Here is a 16,431-nt window from a genome sequence, read left to right on the forward strand (position 1 = left end):
CGTCACCTGAGACGGGTGGGGGGGACCTAGCTAACACCCTCTCAAACACTGGCAGGCAGCTCTGTCTTGCTCCAGAAGGCCTTAGGCGTCAGCCTGAAATTGCCAGCAGCATCAGTAACAGAGAAGGTTCCACCTTCTCTGCAGCCTCCACCTGCAGCCCCGGGCAGCAAGCTGTGAGGTGGGCCCGCCCCAAGCTCACACGCAGAACAAGGAATCCTGCCGGCCTGGGCCTGGGATCGGCAGGAATCAGCACCGGGCCCAGGGGCCGCTGCTCTGCGCCCAGCCACCCAGATCAGTAACGAAATAGAGGCACCGCTGGGGTGTGTGCATTCGATGCTGCTCTGACTCAGTCTCAAAACCCGTGTTATTAGCCCAGTGGAGTGTGACTGGCTCTGCAGGGTCTGTCCAAGCCACTTGAGGGAGACTAACAGGGCAGCCGTAAGGCCTGTGGCCGCGAGAACAGCACCGGGGAGATGGGGCGCTGGCCGGGGACTCGCCCGCCGCGGCCCCGCACCCAAGAGCCCAAACCCCTCTCTCACCAAATCCAGCCGCTTCCCACCCGCAGGGACTCTCTGGGAAGCCAGCGAGCGTTACTTCCTGCAGGGGTGAAATTATGGGCATTTAACTGCCAGGGTTGAACTGAGTCCCCCTCAAATTCGTGCTGAAGTCTTGACCCCAGCACCGGAGAAGGCGGCCTCACTTGGAACCCGGGTCCTTGTGCGGGTCGAGGTGAGATCACAGGGGTGGGTGTTCCCCCAGGACCACGGGTGTCCTTAGAAAAAGGGGAAACTGGACACAGACACGCCCACGGGGAGACGCCTGGTGAAGATGGAGGCAGAGGTGGGGTGACGCTTCTACGAGCCCCAGAACACCGAGGAGCCGGCGAACGCAGGACCTGGGCGAGGCCGGGGACAGACCCTCCCGGCCTCAGGAGGAACCGGCGGCAGCCCCCTCCCGGCCCTCAGGGCTGCAGGCTTGTGGAGGCCGCCCCAGGACGCTCACACACATGCCATCAGAGCAGCCTCGGCCGCCAGCGTGGGCCTGGAGCAGCAGCCCCGAGGCCCCCCAGGCCTGGCACCACCCCTATCGTTGCTGACCGGGCAGGACCCTGGAGGGGGTGGCCGGGACAGGTGGGGTCCCTGGCGCCTCGGAGGCTGGCACAGCCCCTTTTGAGACATTTCCATGTGGGGACAGCCCCCACCCAGCCCCAGAATGGCTTTCTCCTCCTAAAGGAGCCCCGCCCCTACTGGCGGTCCCTCAGCACCCCTCTCCCTCCGGCAACTGCAATCCATGGTCTCCCCGATTTCCCAGGCACCTCGTGTGGGTGGCATCGTACACCATGCAGCCGTGGCGGCTGTCACTCAGCAGGTGCTTGCTGACCTCATTTCTTGGTGAAACAACTGAAATGGGTGACTTTTCATCTGGAAATCCATGCCCGGAGCCTGGCACGTCCTCCCTGAGGCTCACCTGGAGACCCCGGGGACACCAGGAGACACATGTGTGTGAGCGGACAGCCCCGCACACGGCTGGGGGTGGAGACGGGGAGACGGGGCTCGGGCTCCCAGAGGCAGTTTGGTGGAAACGAGGTCCCACAGCAGCCGCACCCACCCACAGCGCCCAGGGCCGGTAAACGGGCTGCCTGGGCTGTGTGGAGGCAACCGCCGTCCGTGCAGGGAGAGACGCGGAGAGGCTGGACGGCGGGAGCCGGAGGTCAGGGCCCGGCTGCGGGGGAGGGGACACATGGGGCTGGTTCATAGCAAGGGTCGGAAAAACGCTCGGACGTGTAAATCGGAAGCATCACTGCCCAGGCGAGGGTACACGCACGCACACACACACACGCACGCCTTCCACACGTGTACATACACACTCACGGGAGTAACAGGCCTGAGCGTGAAACACACAGGAGCAGGCAGGGTGGGATACAAAATGGATCTCACTCTAGACACGGGCCTGGGCGATTCTCAGTAAAACACCAGGCCCCTGATCTGGCTCCCACGTGCCAGATGAGGAAAGCAGGCTTCTGAGGGGTGGGTGACACACAGGGCTCCCGGGTCCCCTGTGCGGGGAGTCCTTGCTCCGAGCCCCCCCGAGGGGCCTGCAGCACCGGACAGGCCCCTGGCTCTCCGCTCTGGCACCCGGTCTCGGCGCTCGGCTGACGGGCTGCGTCCCTCTCCTCAGCCGTGCCTGGGTGTCTGGAGCTTGGAGGCTCTGAATTCCAGCTCTGCCAGCTCCTGCCTGGGAGACCTAGGCCCTCAGGGACCGAGAAGGTCCCACATCCCCCACGGCCACCGCAAGGTGAGACCAGGACACGGGCCGAGGGATGGTGGACAGGGGGCCAGGCCCGCGGCGCCCCCTCCGCCCCCCGCAGGTCTCCTGCCTGTCCCCTGGAGGGCCGATGCCCGGGACTTGGCCTCCACGGCCCGTGGCGCACGGGGCGGGCCCAGTTCCCACCAGCCGGCCAGCCTGAAACTCCTGAATCACAGCCTCCGTGCTGGCCTCCCCGCTTCCGCCATCCTGCTGGGGAGGAAACGGCTGCCTCTTCCTCTCTCTTCCCTCTGAAACAGGACCAGCAAAGCCGTGCACGGCGTGAAGGACACGGGTCTCGATATGAGTCTCAAAGCAAGAAAGAAGCAGTCACACCGGTCTAGTCCCAAGTCTGTCTGGCCAAACACCTGCAGGAGGTGGGGGCGCGGACGCACGCCCCAGGGGTGGGCTGCAGGCCGAGGGCACAGCAGGTGCGAGAGCCCCGAGGGGCTGCCGCCACCGTCTGCGTCCTTTCAGAGCAGCCCCCACCCCGACCCTGCTCTAACCCTGTGGTCAGGCTCAGGGGGCTCAGGACAAAGGGATCCCTGTTCCCCGCTGGTGGGCGAGGTTCACGGTGGGTCTGGCCCCGGGACGGTCCGCCTGGTCGGGGGTGGGGGGAGGAGCCCCTGCTGCGGGGGGTTGTTTGGGCCACCAGGCTCCTGGCCCCGGGTGGGGCGGTGGAAAGGGGGGAGAGGCAGCAGCTGCTTCTCGAACAGGCTTGATGGGGTGCCAGTCGCCTCTGAAATCCAGAGCACATCTGTGCTCATCAGTTGGCCAGCAGATGGGCCCCGGTGTAATATTTTTGGATTCAGTTACACTTGGGGCTGATATGAACCCATAGAGTGCAGGTGTGTGAGCAAAGCAGCATCCTGTGGTGGGCAGGGAGGGAGGAGACGGCCACGCCGGGGCAGAGGGGAGGGGACAGGACTCGCTCAGGGCACATGCCTGGGAGGCTGGCAGGAGACGCTCCAGGTGCCCCTGGTGAAGGAGCCTCATTCTGCACCTTGGCTTTAGCTGGGGGTTTTGTAATAAGCTTCCGGCCAGGCACAAGCCATGGTAATTCCCAGTCCAGCCCGGGAGGGTTAACGGCCGCCAGCGGGGCTGGGCCGGAGGAGAGACGTTCAGAGACAGGCGGCCCGGGGCTGGGCAGGGCCGGACGGCCGGTGTGGCGGCCGATGTTCCCACCAGCGACTGCTCCTGCTACTTAATCATGTCACAGCAGGAAGGCACCCACCCCGTGCCTGGTATCTCTGAGGTTACCTTTGTGGTGGCCGGGAAGTTCCCAGGACCTGAGATAAGGCTGCCGGATGCGGCCCCGGACTTCAGGCTCCAGCCCTTCCGGCGGCGACCCCACGGCGGTCCTGAGCCAGCCGCGGCCACAGGCCCACCCCATATTGGTGACAGCTCTTCCTCCCACGGCACCTGCGATCACCGGTGACGATGGGGAAGCTGAGGCCCAGAGCTGCCAGGATGCCTGCCGCACAGACGCTGCGGGCCGAGAGCAAAGCCCCTTGTTCCACACACGGGGTGCCGGTCCCTTGTGGTCTTACAAGACCCCCTCCCTCTGCACAAACTCCCTTGTTCACAAGGAGCGTGAGCCTCTCCAGGCGTCTTGTCCCCGGGGGCCGCAACGGCAGCTGTGCCCGAGTTCTCACTGCGGGAGGCCTGGGCAGGTGTCCCTGCTCGCGGCAGCCTTCCAGCTGAAAGGGAAAGCTCGCACCCACGTGTAACCAGACCACGTGCACACGGCCTCCAGGCCTGGTACAGGGCAGGCTGCAGGTCACATATCCATTTGTTCATTCAGCCGGCAAGTACTTATTGATCGCCTACTATATGCCAGGCACAGCTCCTGGTGCTGCGGACGCGGCTGGGAGAACAGATGCCCGCTCTCCAGAAACGTAAATATCTGCTGAAGGAGTCAGGGCTCCTCGTTTTAAGAGGCAGAAGTGGAGTTCCCGTTGTGGCTCAGCAGTTAACCGCCTCGACTAGCATCCATGAGGACGCAGGTTTGACCCCTGGCCTCTCCCAGTGGGTTGGGGATCCATTGCCATGAGCTGTGGTGTAGGTCCCAGATGCGGCTCGGATCTTGCATTGCTACGGCTGTGGCTCTGGTGTAGGCTGGTGGCCACAGCTCCAATTCAACCCCTAGCCTGGGAACCTCCATATACCGTGGGTGCGGCCCTAAAAAGCCAAAAAAGGAAGAACCGAGATATCCAGGGCAAATACTAAGAGCTGGCCTCTTTGGCCTCTTAGGAGGCAGCAGGAGGAAGGAGATGCTGAGGGTCCCATTCTATAAGGAAGGGGCCCCCAGCCCCGAGGGCGCCCACAGCAGCTTCGGCTGCCCACCCCTGCCCAGCACGAGAAGGGCACTCCCACTCTGCAGGGTGAGTTTGCTCCCCAGCTCCCGAAACAGGAAACCACTCAGACTTCATCTGCGTCCCAGCAGAGCTGTCCCTCCCCGCTCCCTGGGTCAGGTCCCAAATCCACCATCACCAGCCCAGGGTGTGGTGTCCAGGCCCAGGTCCACCTCGAAGGGGCCGGCCCGGAGCCCCAAGGCCCAGCAGGGCCCCAGGGCACTGTTGCTGGGGCAGAGGCCTGGGGTCACTCCCTTGACACACCCTCAGCCTCCCGCAGGCCTGGGTGCTGAGCTCCAGTGGGGCCGGCCCTGCTCTCTCCTCTCCCAAACCCACTCCTGTCCTACTGTCCTAGCCTCACGGACGCGCCTCCTCTCCTCCCGGTCCACCAGCCCTGCCCCTCTGAGCCCTGGCCTCCTCCCCCTCCCTCCCGAGTGTGCTCAGCCAGCCCCTCCCCTCCCAAAGGCACGGACCTACTGGGATATTCCCAGCCTCCCTTGCAGTTAGGTGCAGCCACAGGTCAACCGGTGAGGTGGAAGGAGAGAGCTGCCCAAAGGATTCTGGGAGAGGGTTTGCTCCCTGGCTCCTTTTCCTCCTTCGCTGAGTGCAGGGATCAGAGATTGCGATAGTTGGAGATACAGCAGCCATCTTGGCAGCATGAGGCCGGATGCCAAGGGCCGGTGCTCAGGGGATGGCAGAACACGAGGATGGGAAGAGCCGGGGTCCCTGACGACATCCTCGACTCATGCACGTAACCCAGCACCACCTCCAGCTTTCCAGGGAAGAACTGTTTGTATTTGTTAAATTGCCATCACCTGGACATTTCATTATTTGCAGCTGAAAGCATCCCAATAGAAATGCAAAGCTTGGTCCCCCTGAACCTCCAGGCTCGAAGTGGTGCACTGCCAGCCCTGCCTGACGGCCGATGGAGAAGAGACAGACCCTGAAGAGGAGGCCAGGATGGGTCCGCCCCTCACTGCCTGGTGGCCTTGGGCCAGGCACGGCTACTACCTTCACTGGGCCTCCGTTTCCCCATTTGAAAGTGGACAGGGCCCAGCAGCCTCCTAGCCCTGGGCTCCCTCCAGGAAGCCCCCGCAATGGAACCACGGCCCCGAGTCATCCAGGGCTCTGCCCGTTCAGATCACACGTGACCCCACGTTAGGGAAGGAGACCTGAGCTGCTGTGGGGGAGGTCACGGGGGGCGATCTAGGGGGGCGGGCTTCCTAAAGACAGCCACGGCCACAGCCTGGAGACCTGCCCAGGTGGCTTGACCTGAGCCTGGACGGGAGGTGGGGAGCCAGCTGAGGCTCCCGAGTGGAGGGACCCGCCCAGCCAGGGTCCCAACGCTCCTCGCCAGGCTCCCAGGCCCTCGAGCTCTGCTGGCCGGGGGTGGGGCAGTGTGGTGAGGGGAGCAGGGGGGGACCCTGGAGCCCTCCCCGCGGCCAGGGGTGGCGTCTGAGGCCTGCTTCTCCCCGACAGGCCATCTGGTTTACCTGAGGGCCACAGGCCAGCACCCGTTTCTTCCCCAGGCCTGGGTCAGAGCCTCAAGAGGGGAAGGTGACCAGGGCTGCCCCCACATTGCCATCAGGCCCCCACATGCCATCTGGCCCCCAGGTCACTGCCAGTCCCCCCCCAACATGGCCGTCAGGTCACCCCGACGTGGCCTTTAGGCCCCACCCCACGTGGCCATCAGGCCCCCATGGACAGAAAAGAAGTTGAGGCAGACTGGGGGTGTGGGGCGGGAGGAGTGACGTGGCCTCAGGCTCCAGGACCCCTCGGGGCCACGTGGAGACTCGGCTTGTCCCGCACGGCCTCCCTCCCCCGCGGGAAGCAGGGGGGCGGCCTGAAGAGGCGCCATATGGCCCCGATTCCTGCTGCGGCAGAGCCGCCGCCGGGAACAGGACCTCGTCTCGCAGCTACTCTGGCAGCTGAAAATATTTACATCAAATATGTCCCCATCGCCGTATTTTTGCCTCGAGCCCGCCTGGAGTCTGTCCTCACCACCTGGGAGGTGGCGACGCCTGGTTAAGGGGGGGTCCTGCCTCCAGGGAGCTGGCAGTCCTACCGAGGCCAGCCCGAGGGAGCTGCACGGGGGGACCAAGGGAGACCCAGGCGACCCCGTTATGAAGGCCCCCCTGCGGGGGGCTCGGCTCTGCCCACTGGAGCCCAAGAGCCGCCCTGGCCCGCGGGCCCCGTGCCCTCCCCCTCCCACCCCGGCTAGGCCTCTGCGTGTTTCATGGTCCTCCCCTGGCCCCCTCCTCCCCTCGCCCCCTCCTCCCCTGGCCCCTCCTCCCCTCGCCCCTTCCTCCCCTGGTCCCCTCCTCCCCTGGTCCCCTCCTCCCCTCGCCCCTCCTCCCCTGGTCCCCTCCTCCCCTCGCCCCCTCCTCCCCTCGCCCCCTCCTCCCCTGGTCCCCTCCTCCCCTCGCCCCCTCCTCCCCTCACCTCTCCCCTCCTCCCCTCACCCCTCCTCCCCTCCTCCCCTCCTCCCCTCGCCCCCTCCCCCCCTCCTCCCCTCGCCCCCTCCTCCCCTCTCACCCCCTCCTCCCCTCCTCCCCTCACCCCTCGCCCCTCCTCCCCTCTCGCCCCCTCCTCCCCTCACCCCTCCTCCCTTCTTGCCCCCTCCTCCCCTCACCCCGGGGTGGATCCTGCTCCTTCCCTGCGAGTGGAACACATCGCTGTGTGGGAGGCGCCCGCTGGGTCCTCAGTCCGCAGACCCCCGGCCTCCCCTCTGTAAAACGGGACCCACCAGTCACGACGGCCACTCGGCTGCCCGCGCGGCGCCCCGGGCCTCCGAGAGTGTCACCGACTGCGTCGCGGCCGCACGAAATCCACGGGGTGGGGCCCTGCCCCCACCTCAGAGGGAGCCTGTGCTGGAAGATGAGTCTGCGGAGTCGCCCTGATCCCTCTGACCTGGGTCCCTAGCAAGGGGTGTCGGTGCAGGGAGCACCACCGAGGACTCGGCCACACACCCTGCACGTGGACGCGGACGTCACCGCGACTCGGAAGCAACCGAAACGTCCCTGAAGGTGAGCGGTACGTGCGCCGTGGTCCAGACAAACCGTGGACCAGGACTCAGCCCTAAAGGGAAATGGCCAGTCAAGCCCACAGACACCCACGGGTACCGGGGACCCTCAACCTCCCACGACTGCGTGAAAGAAGCCAACCTAGAAGGCTTCGTACCATGGGCTGTTCTGGAAAAAGCCCAACTCCGGGGACAGTGAAAGGACAAGGAGGTCGGGGCTGGGGAGGAAGCGATGGCCAGGCCGAGACGGAGGACGTTGGCGGCTGCGAAACTGCTCGGTCTGAGACTGCCTCGTGGAGGGCCCAGGACCAAGAGCGACCCGCTGTGGACGGGGGACTCTGGGTGTTCTCGATGCAGGTTCATCCGTCGTGACAAAGACACCCTCCGGCGGGGGTGTGACCTGGGGTTGTGCATGGCGTGGGCAGGGGTCACATGGGAACTCTCTACACCTTCCCCTCCGTTTTCCTGGGAACCTCAAACTGCTCTAAAAAAGAAAGTCTAATTAAGAAAAACAATCACGGCTCCACGGAGCTTGTCTTCTCGCGAAGGGACAGGCCGTAAACACCGCGAAGAGGTAAACTCCTCCCCCCTGGAGCGGGAGCCAACCCCGACGGGGGGCGGGGGGACAAGATCCTCCTGCCCAGTGGAGGGCTCTCCCTTCCATTCTTTCTGGATCAAACACACCACCCGGTCGGCTGAGCTCACGGCCTCGTGGGCTCCGAGGAAATGCGATTACAGTCCGCTGCTGAGGTGGGGGGCGCAGGGGGATGCCAGCTTCTCTGCAGGCTGGCAGCGCCCTGGGTCACAGGAAACCTCAGCCCAGAGTCAGAGAGAAACCAGGACCCAGGGGCCCCGCTGCAGTGGCGGCTCCCACCCCGCCCTCCACCTGGGCTCCGGGCAGGGCGAGCGGCCCTGGGGAGGGGCTGGCCCTTTGCAGCATGGCTGCTCAAGGGAGCAGAGTGGGCAGCCCCCCAGGACCCGAGGACACCGCTCTGCTGGCAGGCGGGCGGGTCCCAGGCGTGATGGGGTCACACAGAGGTGACACTCGACTTCCCTCCTGAGCCTCGGTTTCCCAACACCCCGGAATGGACATCCTGGCCCGGAATGGATGCCACGGCGGGGGGGTCCTTGGTGCAGCGGGATCCCCCAGCCCCACCCCACGCACCAGCTGGTGACACGGGCAGGTTGCTCAGCTCGCGGAGCCTCTTGGTGACAGTGACAGTGGCCAGTATTGACCTCACGTGCTGAGCAGATGATGTAAGGGACTTGGCTGTCGCCTCCCACGGCCAGCGCTCTTGCTTCCGTCTCAGACGGTGCCTGACAGGACTCAGCCTCAAAGCCCCCACCTGCTCGTCGTGCAAGCCGTGAGCTCAGCCGACCTGGTGATGTGTTTGATCCAGAAAGAATGAAATGGAAGAGCCCCCCCCCGGGCAGGGGGCATTTCCCAATTTTGCCCCCTTTTCTCCTCTCCAGCCTGGCAGAGGCCGTGGCATCGGGGGACAGTCCATGTCATGTCCCCTGCTCCCAACACCTGCTCTGAACACCTCCTTAGCATGGCAGGTCTCCAAAGGCAACCCATGCAGAGTCTTGGGGCCTGGGACCCTCTTCCCCTGAAGCAGCCAGGCAGCTGGTGTTGGGAGGTTTGAGGAGAGCCGGCCGCTCCCTCTGTCTTTCGCAGCGTGTGTGTGGAGCAGGGGTGGGAGTAGGGGCCTGAGGGCAGGTGGAGTTCATGCCGGAGAGGTTATGGAGGCAGGGGGCTGGGCAGCACCCAGAGATGGGCGCACATGCAACCATCCATCCAACTCAGGTGGAGCCTGGGCTGCCTGTTGGGGTCACAGCCAGCACGGCAAAGGGTGAGATCCCCACCCTGGGGCTGCTTTCCCACTAGTCCAGGGAGACAAACTCACAGCAACCACGACCCCAGGTGCTAATGCTCTGACGGGGCATCTAGGGCTGTGGAAGCACAGGAGGGGCACTTCCTGAGGGCTCTGAGGGATGTGTAGGAGTTTGCCAGGGGGTGAAAAGTGGCCCTTTTCCCATGGCTCAGAGTTTCCTCAGTGACACCTTGACCGGGGAGTGGGGGGCAGGAAGTCCAATGCTTGGCCTCCCCTACCTGCCCTGAGCCAGCCCATGGGGACAGGATTTTTCCTGCCCCGTGTCCCTGTTGACCACCACCATCTGGCCACGCTTCACTCCAGACCTAGAAGCAGAGGTTGGTTGGTGGCCCAGCACTGGGTTAGAGAAGCCGGGTCTGTCCTGGCCCGCACCTCCCTGTCTTATGACTCAGGTCCCTTTGGGGGCCCCGTGACTGGGAAGGTGGCCCCGTGAGTCCCCATCCCTCCTCGATAAGGTAGGGCTGGCATGAGGTGTGCACAGAACCATCCACAACCCACCCATTCATCCACCACCCATTTGCCCATCCGCACCCACTTTCCACCCACCCATCTTCCCACCCTTCCACCCAGCAGCGTGGGGGCTCCTACAGGAGAGGAGGCAGAGATAGGACACTCAGCCTAGTGGGCCTCCCTGCTCTCCTCCCCGCGGGGCCATCTCCTCGCTCCCCACGGGCCTCCCTCCAGCTCTCTGGCCAGTGACATCCAGAGATCCTGGGAGGGGGACCACCTCGGGGCACTACCCTCCCTCCCCAGGTGCAGCTCTTAAAGGAGCCTCAGACGCAGCTTCCAGGTCACCCGGGCTGGCTGCCCCGGCCACGTCTACAGGGGCTAGTGGTTGAATGTCTCCCATAGGTTCCCGAGCAGCATGGGCTGTGCTGCCCCTCGTCGCTCTAGCGTGGGCCATCGGAGTCCTCGTAGGAAGGAGGGGGAGGGCGCTGTGCCCCTCCCCACTGTGCCCCAGTGGTCTCTGGAGAGAGCAGCACTGTGACCAGGAGGCGCGGGCCCTGCCCCCTGCCCCCTGCCACCACCCCCCCGCAGCCACTTCCCCCTCGGCGCCTTATCTCCCGGGCAGCCCGGCTCCGAAAGCCACAGCCAACGTCTGCTTCCCCACAAGCACCAACTGCCCGGTGGGGGGAGCAGGGAGCAGGCGGGCACCCGAGTGGCCACCAAGGGCAGGGCAGGCCCACTCCCCACTCACGGGCAACCTTCTCTTTGAACCCAACCTCTGTCAGCCCCGCTGATCGCAGAACAGGCAGGACGAGAGGCCTCATCATGAAAGTGGAAGTGTTCCATCTGGGGGTGCTGCCCAGGTGCAGGCACCCCAACACCTGCCCAGAGCAGGGTGGGGGGGTTGCCTCCACGGGGGGCCGCTTTCATGGGGGGGCTGTGACCCTGTTGCTCCCTGGCTCTGAGAGGCCCCACTTGCAGCCTGGAAAACAGAAGTGCCCAGAACCCCAGCAGCAGTGGGGGTCCTGGGGGAGGCCATGCATGTGCAGCCCCTTCCAGGAACAAACGAGGTCAGGCCCTGCCTGACCCTAGAAGGACGCCCATCTGCGGTGACCGTGACCGTGTCGGTGAGGCGAGGCCTCTGGGGAAAGACGCCGGGAGACACCACGGCGGTTCCCGCTTTCCCCCGCTCCCTCTGTGCTGCTTGACCTGTGCACCACGTGCACAAATTACCTACAAATGCGTCTCGAATCTGGTCTGAGGCCCCGAGCCCGCAGCTGAGGCTAGTCCCAGGGACTGACCAGTGGAGGGGGAAGGACGCCTTGCCTCCTCGAGGGGGCTACCCACGGTGGTCCCCGCCTTCGCTAAGCCGCCGTTTGCTGTCTCTGGATTGCCACACCTCTGCTTCGCCGGGGGCCCAGTGGGGACGGGGTCTAGGACGCCCATCTCCAGCCTGGGTGGTCACAGAGGGCCCTGCCGTGGTTTCTGGCGTCCCCCAGACTGGGGAGCAGCACTAACCCCCTAGCACATTCCCCCTGTGAGGCCAGATTGGCCCTGTTCCCCAAGGCCTCCCTCAGGAAGCGGGGTGAGGGTCCCCAGGGAGCCTCACCAGGAGGCCAAGCTCAGAGAGGGGATCCCTTGCCTGGAGGGCAGGCCTTCCAAGGTGGGTGGGGCCTAGCACCCCCAGCATGCAGGGGGAGAAGCCCTGGGGGGGGGGGGTTGCTGGCCAGAGCACCAGGGCTGGGATGGGCCTGGGGCCGGGCTCAAGGTCACGACCAATGTCCACAAACAGCTGGCCCTGGGAAGGGGGCTCGGGAGGAAGTCCGGCCGGCCGAGGGCCAGTGAGGGCGGAGAGCCCCAGGGCACCCCAGGCTGGGGGCGGGCGGGGCTGGCCCGGGGGTGGAAGGCTCGGCCGGGGTGGCCACTGCCCCCCAGCCTGGGCCGCTGACCTTGCTCAGGTCAAGGAAACACCCCAGCGGGCCGGGCTCTGGGGTGGGGTGTCGCCGGGCGGCGGTAAGAGGAAGTGGCTGGGAAGCAGGACGGGATGGCCGTGAGGGAAGGCCGGGCAGGGCTGGGCCCAGATGGTTCCTGTTGAGGAAACAGTGGGCACAGCTGCAGGCTGCTCCCGGCCGGGCCGCGCTATCGCAGTGACACAGCTGGCTGCCTCGCCGGCTGCGGGAGGCCTCCCCCGCCCCGGCACCTCCCCTAGCCCGCCCCGCATCACATGAGCCCCTGCGGCCGCCCGCCCCTTCCCCAGGCTGTCGGGCAGCAGGCGGCTGGAAGGCCCAGAGCTGTTTGCGGGACGGAGGCCTCCGGCTCAGAGAAACTCAGGCCGTCCGAGGCCCCTCATCGTCCCCTCACAGCCCCACGAGGTTGGGAAAGACCCCCAGGCCGGCCCCAAGCTGGTGCCGCCGGCTGCCCGCCTCCCACGGCAGCAGGACTCAGTCTCCCGGACCCGGCTCCGGCCCCATGTCCCAGGGGTCCCCCGTGCTGGAGAGGGGGCTCCTGGGGTCCACCAGCGGCCCAGCGCCCCGGGGTCCCAGGAAGAGCGGCCCAGGTAAGGGCTGGGGCGGGGGAGGGGCAGCCGGAGCAGGTGGCCAGACCGTGACATCCCCACGCTGCCGCCTGCCTGGCCCTGTTGACTCACCTCAGATGTCAACTCGGCCGCCCACAGGGCCCAGTCCTGCACAGCTGGGGCAGGTGGGGGGCAGGCCCGGCAGGTGCCAGGCCAGGCCTCAGGCCCTCCCAGAGGCAGATGCTGGAGGCAGGGGCGGCTAGGTCCCCTCCAAGGGTGGCGGACTCCACCGTCCCCGGTGAGCAGGGACCCAGGGGTTGGCAAGGAAGCTGGTGTACAGCTGCCTGGGGTCCCCAGCCTTGGAGACTGCATGAGGGAACTGAGGCCACAGGAAGAGGGCCGGGGCCCGGGCCCCAGAAGTGAGTGGCGGTCCAGAGACCACCCAGGACCCCTCTGAGAAGCACCCCTACCAGGCTCCCTGCCATGGAGCCAGCACCCAGGAGCCGTGGGCACGGGGGAAGACCTCCCCGGGCTGCAGAGTGGCGTTGTAGGAGGAAAGGCTGCCGCCCTCCCTGACAAGCCTGACCCCAGCTGCAATGTCGCCTGCCCGGCTCTTCCAGGACCGGGGGCCCACTCCCCACCCAGGGCCACGTGGCTCTCACTGCTGCGTCGCCTCCAGGGTGCAAGCGGGCCTCGGCACTCATGCCCAGCCTGCTGACCCCAGACGGCCCCACCCCCTCTGCAGAGGGACAGCCTCCCCGAGCCGGCCCCACCTGCCCCATCCTGGGTCCCGAAGTCCAGCCGCTGCATGTCCGCCGGTTGTCCCGGCACACACGCAGGACTAGGGCGCCAGGTGCACAAGGCCCGCCTCTCCACTCACGACTTTGCCCGCATCGGGGTGATTCAGAGCCATCAGAGGTGTGCCAGTCACTGGCCTTGGGATGTGGTCACCCACCCTCGGGCTGGCCAGAGGCTCTTGTCCAGCTCCAACTGGCCACCATGCAGCCCCACCTGACCCCCACTGTCCCGGAACCAGCAGCCCCATTGGGCGCCGGCCCCTCCTCATTGGGCCTCAGTTTCCTCGGGTGTCAGGCCCTGTCCTTGTGCTCCCTGAAGGGGTCAAGGCGCAGCTTCTCCAAGGCTGGGGACGTAGATGGGGGTGCATGAGAACTGTCGTGTTTGGATGGGGGCGTCGGCCCATGGAAGGAGCCCCAGCCCACCGCCGTGCTCACACTGACCTTGGCACTGCAAGTGCCTAGAGCTGACGCAGAATCCCAGCTACCCATGGGGGTCACTTCTCACTTGGGAGGCTTCACTGGGAGAAGGGACAGCAGCGGGCGTTTGGCTGGTGCTTTGAGCTGGGATCTTGCCTGGGCTGTGAGGTCCCAGCCCTGGGAGACACCGGCTTTTGGGAGCTCACAGCTGGTCTTCTCTGAATCGCCCGGCCCCACAGAGCTGGTTCTGCTCCACCAGGAGGCTTTCTGCTCCCTGGGTAACCCCCAGGGGGACAGATGCTGGGCCCAACAAAGCTGGATGTCACCCCCAGGGGAAGTGGCTGCTGGGGCTGGGCTGGAGGGGGCCAGGGGGCCTGGGGGCCCAGGTCAGACGCCGGGTCAGTGTGGCTCAGCCGTGTGGGTTTCCCAAGCGTGCATGGAAACATGTGAGACTCAGAATGCTATGCGCCTTAAACAGCGAAAAGAACAGCAATCTCTTTTAAAGCTGAAGTAGGAGAGCTTGTCCCTCCGAGAACAGACGTGTCTGAACGCTCCCTGTAGGAGGCGGGGGCAGGGCCGAGGGGGGCGGATGGGATCCGACTGTGGCAGCTGGGAGGGAGCAGCGCCGGCTGGGGGGTGTCGCCGCACCCAGATCTCTTAGCTGCCAGTTGTGTGTCCTAGGAGCTGGACCCCACAAAGTGACAAGTAGGGACCAGGACGCCAACAGGGAGTCCTCAGGCAGAGGAGTCCTCTGACCGCCCCAGGGCAGAAAATGTCAGGCCTGTTTGAGGTCCCCTGAGAGGGACAGGTGGGCCCAGGTGGCAGGTTTCAGCAGAAGCATGGCCAGGGCGACAGTGAGTGTCCCTGGCTGGAGGATGCCAGCCAAGGCTGCCGGGCGCTGGGGTGTTGAACAAGGGCCTGTGGAGCGTGCCGTCCTGCGAGCCTTGGGTCCCCTGTCCCAGGGGTGAGGCTCAGTAGTCACCACTGTCATCAGGTGGCCTTGCCCTACTCCCCTCCTCCTCCCCTCCAGCTGCCCCCCGACCACAGGCTCTTCTCGAGAACATTCTCTGCCTGGAAAGCCCTTCTCTGCAGCATCAGTTTCCTGGGGCTGCTGCAAGCAAGCAGCACAACCCGGGGACTTAGGCGGGAAATCCCTGCCTTCCCAGGCCTCCAGCCAGAGTCTGAATCCAGAGGCCACAGAGACCTGTGGGAGGGTCCTTCTTGCACCTGGCGGCTCCAAGTGTCCTTGGCTTGTGGCCACATGGCTCCTTTCTCTGTCCCCATCTTCATGTGGCCTCTCCTCCTGTCTCTGCCTCTTCTCTTCTTATAGGAACTGTTGTCTTTGGGAATTCCCATCATGGCTCAGGGATTGATGAATCTGACCAGCATCCACGGGGACGCAGGTTCCATCCCTGGCCTCGCTCAGTGGGTTAAGGGTCCGGTGTTGCCGTGAGCGTGGTGTAGGTTGCAGATGTGGCTTGGATCCTCTGTGGCTGTGCTGTGGCTTAGGTTGGCGGCTGTAGCTCTGACTGGACCCCTGGCCTGGGAACCTCCATGTGCTGCGGGTGTGACCCTAAAAAGCAAAAAAAAAAAAAAAAGGGCAGCTGTCTTTGGATTTCAGCCTCCCCATTCTGGTTGACTGGAGCACTGTGTCTGCGTTCCAGGTGGCAGGATCGGGGCGACAGTGCACAGGGACAGCGCATCTGTCACAACCAGGGCCGGGGCCGAGCTACGTGGCCCCCAGATGCCACGGAGGGAGGGACCTCCTCCAAGGCTGCACGGCACAGGGGGAGCCAGGCCCTGAGAAGCCGGCGTGGCCTCTGCCCCAACACCCGCCACCCCGCCTCTCCCTCCGCCAAGGCCCCTGGGCCAGGCTTGGAGGCCCATCGGGAGGCTGTCAACTGAGGACACTGATGAAGTTGCACAGGAGGGCCCGGGGCACCTGGGGTGGGCGTGTGTCTGGGATGATGGCAGAGTCCACAGCCCCCTGTGCAATGCGCGACTGCGGGCAAGGCCCCCAGGTGACCGTCCATCCCTGTGTCTGTGCAAAGGGCCGTGAGCACCTCGTTGTTTGATTTTTCCGGTACGGTCGCCGCCCCACACGGCACAGCAGGCCTGTCCCGCTCTGCACGCGCCCTGCAGGGGCCCTCCGGTCCTGGGCCCCTCTTGTCGACCTTACAGAGCTGGGGGCTCCTGTGTCAGGATCACAGCCGGGCTGCTGAGCTCCACATGCTCGGTGACTGCAGCCTCCGGACCCTGCCGGGCAGGTGCAGGGCAGATGGGCACAGGTCCCGTTGAGGGTAGAACAGGGGCCCTGGACCCCCTGCCTCCTCGGTCCCGGCAGGAAAGGGTCGCACAACCACGGAGCATCAGTTTGGCAAGGAACCACTTCCAAAGGCCAAGCCGAGTGGCCAGGATGGCAGAGGGGTCTGGGGCCCGCGACCCCAGGAGCTGAGGGGCGGGAGGAGGGCAAGCAGAGGAGGCGAGTGGAGGCGGCGGCCATCCAGGGAGTTGGGAAACCCCGGAGTGTGGACGGCAGGATGAACCCCTGGCTCGGCCCTCCCTGCCCCACATCCCCTGGGCCCCTGGGCTGCCCGGGGCTGGCCTCAGGGCACAGAGCAGAGGGGCAGCAGTGCAGTCTGGGCAAGCCGGGTTCTGCACTGGCCCCAGGCCCTGCACC

General features: G+C 65.6%; 1 protein-coding gene across 5 annotated transcripts in view; it reads left to right on the forward strand.

Moving 5' to 3' along the window:
- The first annotated feature begins 12,277 nt into the window (after positions 1 to 12,277).
- CBFA2T3 (CBFA2/RUNX1 partner transcriptional co-repressor 3) overlaps positions 12,278 to 16,431 on the forward strand; it is a 75,104-nt gene continuing 70,950 nt past the window's right edge. For all 5 annotated transcript variants that reach the window (XM_021093631.2, XM_021093633.2, XM_021093634.2 and 2 more), the window contains exon 1: positions 12,278 to 12,579. In XM_021093631.2, coding sequence (XP_020949290.1) covers positions 12,492 to 12,579 — 88 coding nt within the window. In that variant the 5' untranslated portion in view covers positions 12,278 to 12,491. The remainder of the gene's footprint in view (positions 12,580 to 16,431) is intronic.

Source organism: Sus scrofa, chromosome 6, assembly GCF_054392235.1.
Source record: "Sus scrofa isolate SSC_HxYL_T2T_F1_AM1 chromosome 6, Sscrofa_HxYL_maternal_Yorkshire_Landrace_v2.0, whole genome shotgun sequence".
NCBI classification, from domain to species: Eukaryota; Metazoa; Chordata; class Mammalia; order Artiodactyla; family Suidae; genus Sus; species Sus scrofa.